Here is a 10,729-nt window from a genome sequence, read left to right as displayed (position 1 = left end):
TTCATACCCTTGGCAAAGCATTACTCAATCTTTCTAAGCTACCTTGCAGTAGTTCCGAGTCAGGTTACCAGAAAATGTATTATTGTGTTCTCGTGAGTGCAACTCCTGATTTTTTTTTTATTCCTGTCCCCCTTTTTATTACCTTCCCTCCCTTTAGTCTTCAATCACTATGTTTTTCCTCAGTCAGTTATACTGCTGCCCAGCAAACCAGTTTATCCTGGTTTTCTAATATGGTATGATCTCAGTGAAGCCTACAGCTTTTGCATACATATATACTCAGAATCATGTAGCCTCTGCTTTAACTTTTTTCTCCCCCTCCCCCCCCCCATTTCCATCCTCTATTCTGATGAAGCATCCCTTAAAAGATTAACCCTTTCCCACCAGTAAGATCTATCACACCATAGCCATTTAGATTATAGCCTAGCTACATCTGTAAAATTACTTGACTTTTTTTAAAACAAAAAGATAAATAACTTGATACCCTACCTACTGTTTTTGCAATAAGTACAAACAGCCTTTTTTGTAGCTGTTTCAAGTGAACACTGATGTTAAAGGGGAGCTTTTCTCATTAAGACCTTAGCATGCCACCTGCTCACCCCAAAACAGCAGCTCCACGACAAGGCCTCGCACAAAAACCCTACTCTAGTTCAGTCTATGAAGCAGGGCAGAACTTTTGCAGCAGCTTCTACCCACCCCAACCCACAGGCCCCTTCCTAGACGCTCCTCTGAGGGCAGGCACCACCCCTCACTCATGCCCTACCCCCGCAAGAGGAGAGAGGCAGCCCCCATCACCCGCCCAGAGGACAGTCCTGCTGGCCCCAAAAACCCGCCGTGGACAGGCCGCTGCCTCCGCGCATGCCCGGCACCGCCCACCCGCGAAGCTATTTCCGGTCCTCGCCAGGTGTTTCCGGGTTGCGCGCCAGGTTCTGCCGGAGGTGGCGGGGCCGGTGCTGCGGGCCGCTCCGGCGAGCGGAGGTCCCTGTGCCTGTCCTCCCTCCCGGTACTGCTCTGTGCCGCCCTGCTTCTGCTTGTGACCGCTGTGAGCTCTCCTGGGGGTGAGCGGAGCTGGGGAGCGTCGTGTTCGTTGGTGGGCTGAGGCTGGGCCCTGCTGCCGGCCGTGCGGGGTGCAGCCGTGCGCGCAGGCCCCCGCGCTGTGGGTGGGGGGAGGCCGCGGGGCCCGGGGCCGCCTGGGGGGGAGTCTGCGCTGGCGGGGTGGGGGCGGTCCGGCAGTATGTGTCTTCCTCTAACAGTGTAGACTCACGAATCTCCCCAAGAACACCCCCAGCTGAAAGTCTGCGGTCGTTCTGGTGCGGGTTCGCGTCTCTCCTCTTGCTCTTGGAGAGCATCACCATGTTCTCTGGGTAGCTTCGTTAAAGCTTTATCAGGCTGCCCTAAAGCCGCGGGATCTCCTTCTGGCGGCCTGTTTTTCTGTCCTCCTCCTCGAGGAAACGCGAGTGTTAACCTTGTCGGTACCTGTGGAATAGCGTTTCCCCTGCAAAGGTGAGTTTGACTTGTCACGGTTTTACTGTCCGGGAAGAGGAAGCAGCGCAGTCAGCAAAAGGTGGTGCTCATTTCCTTCCTCGTTTAGTGTGAAGAAGAGATGTTACCCTCTTAAGGACTACTGTAGTTTAATTCGTATTTTTTTCTAAAACTGGTCTCTCAACTAAGAGTAGTGTGTGCTACTGGTGGTTTGGCACTTAGTTGGCCTTAGGCTTCTCACAGCTATGTTGTTTTCTAGCTAATGCCAGGGAAGATAAACTGGCTAAAGAACCTCAGTCTTTCTGATAATTACCTGACTCGTTAAGCAGAAACTCATGGAAAAATGAGTTTTGCTTAAATGCAGGAGAAGCCCATGTACTTTTGACAGCCAAGCTTGTTTTCTAGATATTCATCTTAATGGTTGATATAGTTGTACTCAAAAGCAGAACCTATAAAGAATGACTGACTTTCCGTTAAAGTTATGTTGAAAAGAAAAAATGTGATGTTGTAGGTATCTTTTCCTGTGAATTGTAAAGATTTCAAATATCTCTAATGCTTTAACATTATTTTGCAGATTAATAAGGTTACTGAAGCATTGTTATGGAGCTAGAATGGGAGTGAAAGGAGTTTTAACTGTTTACTTCCAATTATCTATTTTGAAGATAGAAGCATGGGGTTATTCTGGGCCTTGTTTTTGAAATTTTAAGCATTCATCTGGTCATAAGAAACAGGAGTTAATATCAATGTTTATTCACTTATTGTTGTGCTTTTATTTCAAGCAGAGTATTTCCTCTTTTCTAACAGTAACAACTAATTAAAAGATTGAAGTTCCAAATGGCTTGTTGTCATTTTGTTTTAGCTTTTTCCTACAAGTTACTTTAAATTAGTCTGTGAATTTTAATAAATATTTTGATGTAATCTATCACTTGGGTTCTGTAGCTTTTCTTTTGATTGTCCAACAGTCCAGCTTGAACTAGGACTGCAAGAGTGTAATATGCTTATGCAAGTAAAATCTACTTTACTTAGCACTATACATCATCAGTATAAAAAGTCATTTTTTATCTCTTCTGTAATCTAAGAGTTTTACAACTATTCATATGGTGCTTATTTTTAAAATTTTGACATTTTCTCCAGGTTTAAGTTTATTCTGTCATACAAGTTCCTCACGGCCATAATGAGGCTAGTAATTCTTGAAGATTATGATCAGGCTAGTGAATGGGCAGCAAAATACATCTGTAATCGTATTATCCAATTCAAGCCAAGTCAAGGAAGGTATTTCACGCTTGGTCTACCAACAGGCAAGTTTTATTCAGAGCCTATGTAAATGACTAAACCTAGAACTATGTTTGTATCATTGCTAACATACAGTATTTAAAAGAACACAAATATCTTTTTGGTAATGCTCCAACATATTTCTATTTAAATAGGGATTTGATTTGTGTAAACAGTTGTGATAAAGTTTGAGAAGCTGAGAAATAGTAAATGAGAAATAACATTTATTTTATGTTGAAAAGCATTGTAGCAAAATCTGACTATGAAGAGATTTAAATACACTGAAAATGTTGTGCAGATACATAGAACAGTAGAAAAACTTTATTTAACAGGGAGTACACCTTTGGGATGCTACAAAAAGCTGATAGAATATCACAGGAATGGAGATCTCTCTTTCAAATATGTAAAGACTTTCAACATGGATGAATATGTAGGTAAGATGTGCTAATTGTTTGAGAACACGCTATACTGATAATTTTTTCCTTTATTAAAACTGTTCAATACTTGACAAAGCACAAGATCAGTCTAGTATGTTTGTACTTCTAAGTTACTTATGTAAATGGGGTCATCTTAAGCACTTTTCTCTGTTCCTTTATCCACAAAAATGCAAATAATAAACTAGTCTGGGTGGATCCTGGGCTAAATTCAGTGCTTGTAAATTACTTTACAACACTTCTGTAGAAAGTATGTTGTCACATAGTATTGTGACTGCATTTCTTTTAAAGACTTTACACTCACATAGGATGTATATGAAGGAAATGTAAACCATTTGCCTTGTGCATGCCAACAGGAAATCTTTCTTCTCAGTATAATTTCAAATATTGATTTATCTGACTTCTTACTTAGGTTTGTCTTGCATGCCTTACATTGGTTACACATAGACTAGAATTAAGGCTGTTTGATTAAATCTTGTAATATGTTAATTTCACTCTAAATTATTTCAGGGCTTCCCAGAAGTCATCCAGAGAGCTATCATTCCTATATGTGGAATAACTTCTTTAAACATATTGACATAGATCCAAATAATGCTCATATCCTTGATGGGAATGCTCCAGACTTACAGGCAGAATGTGATGCATTTGAAAAGAAAATTGAAGAAGCAGGGGGGATTGATCTGTTTGTTGGAGGTATGAGGAAATGCTCTATGGTTGGCTGATTCCAACAAATACACTGACTCTTTAATTGCTATTTTTGTAACTTAGCTAAATCCACTTTTTTCAGTTATGTGTAAGAAAGTTCTGTGACTCACAAAGAATCAGTATGAATACCAAAACAGAATGGTTGGTGTCCAAGTTTCTAATAACTTAATTTCAAGTAAGTTTTGAATGATTTTTATTGAAAACGGTGAACCAAAAGGAAAGAATGAGTCCTAAAACTTTTTTATTCATTTACAATGTTTGAGGATATTTGTTGACCCGCAGGTCTGGAATGATTTACTTTTTTTTAACTTTGAAAAGGCATTGGTCCAGATGGCCACATTGCATTCAATGAACCCGGATCAAGTTTGTCTTCAAGAACAAGACTAAAGACTTTAGCAATGGACACCATTTTGGCAAATGCTAAATACTTTGATGGAGACTTATCTAAAGTACCAACTATGGCGCTAACAGTTGGTGTGGGTACAGTGATGGATGCTAGAGAAGTAAGAACTCATTTAGTTCTAGTTGCATGTGTCTGTTTTCAAGACTAGTTGGTATTGATACTGGGATTGAAAGTAAAGAGACCTTTGTTTTGCAGGTGATGATTCTTATAACAGGTGCACATAAGGCTTTTGCATTGTACAAAGCAATTGAAGAAGGAGTCAATCATATGTGGACAGTTTCTGCTTTCCAGCAACACCCTCGTACTATCTTCGTGTGTGATGAAGATGCTACTTTAGAACTAAGAGTTAAGACTGTGAAGTACTTTAAAGGTGAGCACTGAATCAGAGGTTACATGTATTTAAAAAAAACAAATTTTAAATTATATTGATTTAAGTCTGAGCCTTCCAATACTTTACAGTAGCTAATGTATAATGTTATATATTCAAAATACTAAATGTTAACTTATTTCTTGTGAATGGAAAAGTGCTAGGAGGCATAACTTGTGTTCCTTACATTCCCTACTTTGGAAAAATATTTCCTTTGCTTCTGGTTTGAAATTATAGTTTAGTAATCTTCGACTGTATGTAAAACAGCAGCAGTCTGGTTCCAGAATACTGGTCTTAAATATACTGGAAAGTTTCACTTAAAGAAAACTTGATACATTTATTAATCCTGATATATTTTCATGCCGCTTTTGCTATGTGCTGTAATGTGCTGTCTAGTAAACTTGAAATGTGTGATACAGACTTTGAAGCCACCTGAGGACATTTTTCATACAGTGCAATTAGCATAACAATCTATACTGACTTTTAATACATTGCAGCCTTTTACTGTGCTTTTCATATTGGTAGTAGGTATATTGAGGCAAGCTTAAAGCTGGGATTTTTTGATAGTCATTGAAAGTTCCTAGATGTGAATTCTGTTCCACTGAGACTGTAGAAGTGGAGAAAAGGAGTTTTCTCCTAACTATATTAGCACAGCAAATGCAGTCGTGTAAATCACTTATCTTTCTCACTAGCATGGATACTTGTAGTAGTTGAGGCATCCGAGACCAAGATTGTAATTTATGAAATAATTTTTTAGAGCATTATATCAGCAGTGTCCATATATGTATTAGATTGCAATTCTGGCATTAATGTGATTTTTATCCTGATATAATTTGTGGCAAACTTGTGAACTTTGGATTTTTTCAGTATGCTGTTCTTTGCTATGTATTGTGTGTGTTAGTCTTTACCTGTATCACACTGCTAGATAGTACTTTTTGTTTTCAAAGACAAACTTCTTTAGCAGCTTGGATAAATTTTAAACATTATCTTGTATTTCATATAAACAAAAGCTTTGCTTGGGAAAGATATAAACCTAATGTAGAATTACTAGGTATGAATGACACTGAACATTGCTTTAAAAAATCAAGGGCTACAGTATATGAATGTGTGCTGTTGTGTCACACTATTTAATTACCCTGTAATACAGAGCAATAGAATTCTTAAAAAGATTGTTTACTTTAAACTTGCTTAATTTTACCTATTCTCCAATCAGTGAGATTTTCCCCATTTAAGATGGAGGAGAAATCAGTGTGGGTCAAATGTGGAATTATTGTTGAATCTTGATCTTCAAGGTAGACTTTTTGGGAAGCCAGGTAGTTCTTAATGACTGCTAATTGTGGCAGCTATTTACCATGATTTTTCACCATTTAAAAAATCTCAAGGTACTATATGAAACTTCAAATCTTTTTGATAATCAGGTAACACACTGGCTGGTAACTAGAATAACTCTTACTCCCCTTCACTTTTTTTTCTAACTTTCTGAGAACCTATTAGAGGCTAAAATTAACAAGTGTACTTAAATGTTCTTATTGGAAAAGGGAAAGGTAACTGTCTTGCAGAATGAAGCAGAAAATGAATTTTGAATTTACTAATTAGTCTGCAGATAAGTTAATTCAGGATGGTTTTCCACACTTGTGCATGCTCTTCTTAAAACTGTATGCAGAAATCTGTTTATTCAAAGCATACTTGAATATACAGTGAGACTTTCCTTTGAAATAATTGTTCTGGCATCTATCAAGTAAGGACTCTGCATATCTTTAAAAAAAAGCTTTTGTTTCTAACTGTTTTTCCTGAAACAATTTCACAGGATTTAAATATCCTTCATGAAATATGGCAGAGGCAATACTTTGTAAGCATTTTCCATGCCTCTAGGAAGTGGCTAATTATCTCCTTTTCATTTCCCTTTTTTAGAAGAGAAAAACACTGGTAGGAAGTGGAATGATTTAAAGTTCAAAACATCGTTCTAGTTTGAGTAGTGTGTGCAGCTGTTACTCTTTCAATACAAATGGCTTTTGTATCAAATGTATACTTAGTATTTTCTCACTTACTGTTAAACTCCTGAAAAATATTACTGACTTGATCTCTTCAATGTACATCAACCCAATAGTTATCCTTCATGAAATCTAAGAAACTGTTTTCTTTAGTTATGTTGCCTTCTAAGGTGGTGGGGGTTTTTTTTGCACAAATATCTGAAGCTGTCATTACCTCTAGAGACAAAATGAGCTGGATTCTTGAGTCAGTTACAGGTGTGTTGGCTGTTTAGTATGGCTGAATGTGTCACTAATTGGAGAAGGAAATAGTTAACATCTGCATTTTGTATTAAATAATCACACACTAATTAGAAATAGATGCTGCATAAAATGCCTTTTGTTGTGGTCACCTACAGTAATGACCTCAGATTGTATACTTATTCAAATTTCATGTTGCTGCAGTGACACTAAGTTTGCCACCAGATGCATCATGTAGCAAAGGTATTTGGATATTCTTTGCCATAGATAATCACTAAAATGTGCACTACTGTCAGACTTCTTTAATGACTTTTAAGAAAAATTCTCTACTTTTAATGTTGCATATTACTTAAATTTGTAATTTTAGAAGTGAATCTTTAGTTTGGTGCTAAAATGGACTTTCACTTTGCAGATTGTGAACATTGATCAGTTACTGTTATTAGTCCTTAAGGTGAAATGATGTTAAAAACATACCAGTGACTGAATGTCATACATACCTAGATGTAGGTAACATTTTTACTAAGTTGTAACAAAATAAAGCAAAAAGCACCTTTTTTTTTAAATTATTATTATTGCTCTTTTCAGCACTTTCCAAAATTAAAGTATCTGAATAGGAAAAAAAAAAAACACCTCCCCTAATCACAGCTATGGATGACTTGTATATGACCAGAAAAAGCCCAGCTAGAATAGAAAACAGTTAAACTACTTAAGTTTTGAATCTGCATTAACAGTCTGCATACTTTTAGTTTGGTTTTGCCTGTCTAGGACCACAAGTACACTATTAATTACAAAGACAGTAATACCACAATGCTAGAACATTGCAATCCAAGCTGTAAGTATCAGTATGTGTACATCTGATTTTTATGACAAATTGTGGTATGAGGGAATTTTATGTTGCTGTTATGCAGCTTTTAATATAAAAGAAAGATGGGCGGATCTCATGTATTCAATTCATTTGGAAGTATTCCAGATCTACTTTTTGACAGGTGTATTATCAGAGAGCTGTCTCATCCATGCTCACTTTATACTGCAGATGTCAATAGTATTCAAGAGATACAGGAATATATATGCTGTCTTTAACTTCTGATTTTAAACTACTTTAGTAATTGTTATTTTCTTCAGTGAACTATTTAAAATGTGTACTTTGAAGCAAACTCCAAATAAAAATGTGGCTAGAAAGATGCATTGAAAAAGTATGACTAATGTAAAGCTGGCATTGTTGCTTTCCCCCCAAGGTTTAATGCATGTGCACAATAAGCTTGTGGACCCACTGTACAGTATGAAAGAAAACTGAAAGAAGAATTGAAGAGGAACTCCATGTGGGTCAACAGCAACAGTTTTAGGTAGCAGATGTGTTCACTGCTATGCAATATGCTGAAAACTGTTTAAAATGGGGAATCCTAGGTACTGTATTTTTTAAAAGGTCCAATATCTGTACATTCACATTCCATCCGTTTGCTGTGTTGTGCATTTTGCTTTAACAGTTGGAGCTCTGTTGTTCGCTGGTAAATAACTAAATGGAACAGAACAAACCTGTGGGAGACTGCATGTTATGTAGGGGGGAAAAGCAGAGCACTTATTCTAGCACAGCAATGTAATGCATCTGCCTTGTATTAGAGAAAATGATATTTTATTTCCAGGAATTTGTAATTTTTGGCTTGACTAGTGTAACTACATTTTGCATTTGTGTCTCTAGGCAGAATGGTTTTGGCCTTTGTCAATACTATGGACTTGTAATAGTTATACAATTTCTACTATGAAAAGTTCTGTTTACATATATCTAATGTACACTGAGCTTTTGCACTTGGTTGCCTTAAATTTATCTTAAACAGTTTTTGGGCATCTCAAGTCCTGCTGTACAATTCAGGCAAACAAAAATACAAAAACAGTGCCTAAAAATGCACCAAATTCTTGAAAGTTGTAACTTACTCCACAGATAACAATATTAAACTTCTGTCATAGCACTTTTTCCTCTCGTGTATTTCAAATTACTTTAGGATTTTTATATTTTTAGTAATTGAGCTTTATACATAAGGAAAAATCTAAATGTTCCTTTCTGGAGGTAACTGTTTAATTGTACCATTGATGTTACTACTAAATGCCTAAAAAGAGGTTAATTTACAAGAATATAATGATGGTGTATTATACTTGCAGATATTTGAAGTCAACTGTTAATCACTTTGCAATAGTTACCTCTCATTGTATCATTATAAATATTGAGCTGTTAAAAGGAATGTTATTTCCTACTCTGACTATAAGTAAAACTTAAATATAAATCTGTAATTTCAAAATTGCTTTCTTCCTAAGACAAATCCTGACATGAATAAATACTTTAGGGTTTCATGGAGAGGTTTGGAATTTTGTGCCTTCTTCCACCTAAGGAAGAAGTTGAGTTTATTGATTTAGACTTGGGGGGGGAAGCATGTCTTTGTGCAAAAAAAAAAAAAGGCATAGATAGGCATATCTGGATAGATGATAGGCAGGTAGCCTTTATTACAAGTCACATTAATCCTGTTTTACAGTTGAGAATACTGGCCAAATAAGCCCAGTGGCTGCATTAACAGGCACTTGGCCTAAATCCCTGGGACGGAATAACCAAAGAGCCCAGGCTGTGCACCTGGGAAGCAGCCTTGCTGAAAGGGACCTGGTGGACAGCAAGCTGAATGAGTCAGTAGTGTGCTGCTGCAGCAACACAGGCACATTGGATCCTGGGCTGCATCCACAGGGGCATTACTAGCAGAGATAGAGATGTGATCATCCCACTCTACTTGGTGTTTGTCAGGCTGCACCTGGAGTACTGTGTTCAGTTCTGGTCCCCACAATTCAAGAAAGATATGGACAGACCAGGAAGCGTCCAAAGGAGAGCTGCAAAGATGATCAAAGAGCTGGAGAACCTGCTGTAGAAGGAGTTAGGTCTGTTCTCCCTGGAGAAGGGTCAGGGTTGACCTCATCACAGTATTCCACTATTTAAAGGGTGACTACAAAGAGGACAGAAGCTGTCTTTTACAGGGAGCCACATGGAGAAAGCAAGGGGCAACAGGTACCTGGGAAAGTTTCATTGCAACATTAAAAAATAGGGGTGTTTTTATAGTACAACAATCATTCAGTAGAACAACCTCCTCAGGGATATGGTAGAGTCCCCACTGCTGGAGGTTTTCAAGATGCAATTGGACAGGGTGCTAGATAATCTCATGTAGGCTCACCTTTCCCATAAAGGGTGGATGAGATGGTCTTTCAAGGTCCCTTCAAACCTGGTATGTTCTATGATTCTGTGAAATTACAAAACAATGGAAGAGTCTGTCCTGAGCAGTGTCGGAAGCCAGGCCCAGTGTTTCAGTTCTTAACAGTAGATTGAACAAGCACAGATTTAAAACAGGCTTTCAGGTTTAAGACTCAACTTTTGCACTAGCATTTTTGAAGTGTAATGCAACAGTGGGGGAAAAATGTTTAAAAGACTGTGCTTCAGGAGAATGCTGTTATGTGTAGCATAAAGTAAATGCAGCTTAAAAGCCTCTGGAGGTGGGCACACAGTTGTGAACACAGTATATAGCATGGTCATTAACTTGTGTTAAGGATTGCTTTGTTTACATTTCCAAAAGCAACAATGTACATTAAGCACACTTAACTACAACTTTCAAGTGAGAACTCACTGACAAACTTTAGTATGTGAACAATAGTAGTAAAACTTCAACAAGTACATGAAGCCTTCGTGCCAAAGGAATTCTTTAAGGCCTGAATTGGTCTTATTGGTGGAATAGTTACATTATCTTGTGTTTTAATATATTCAAACTTACAATTTCTTTGGAGATTAGCATAGCTAGGCTGTATTCATGGTAAACCA

General features: G+C 37.6%; 1 protein-coding gene across 1 annotated transcript; it reads left to right on the top strand.

Moving 5' to 3' along the window:
* The first annotated feature begins 888 nt into the window (after nt 1-888).
* GNPDA2 (glucosamine-6-phosphate deaminase 2) lies at nt 889-9,220 on the top strand. The gene is made up of 7 exons (XM_072861406.1): nt 889-1,055; nt 2,614-2,777; nt 3,084-3,185; nt 3,696-3,878; nt 4,209-4,393; nt 4,489-4,663; nt 8,124-9,220. Exons 2-7 carry the CDS (start codon nt 2,654-2,656, stop codon nt 8,180-8,182), a joined length of 828 nt encoding a protein of 275 aa, XP_072717507.1. The 5' UTR covers nt 889-1,055; nt 2,614-2,653; the 3' UTR covers nt 8,183-9,220.
* Nucleotides 9,221-10,729: the final 1,509 nt, after the last annotated feature.

The sequence above is a fragment of the Ciconia boyciana genome, chromosome 5, assembly GCF_034638445.1.
Source record: "Ciconia boyciana chromosome 5, ASM3463844v1, whole genome shotgun sequence".
NCBI lineage: Eukaryota > Metazoa > Chordata > Aves > Ciconiiformes > Ciconiidae > Ciconia > Ciconia boyciana.
This window is presented reverse-complemented; position numbering and strand designations above follow the sequence as displayed.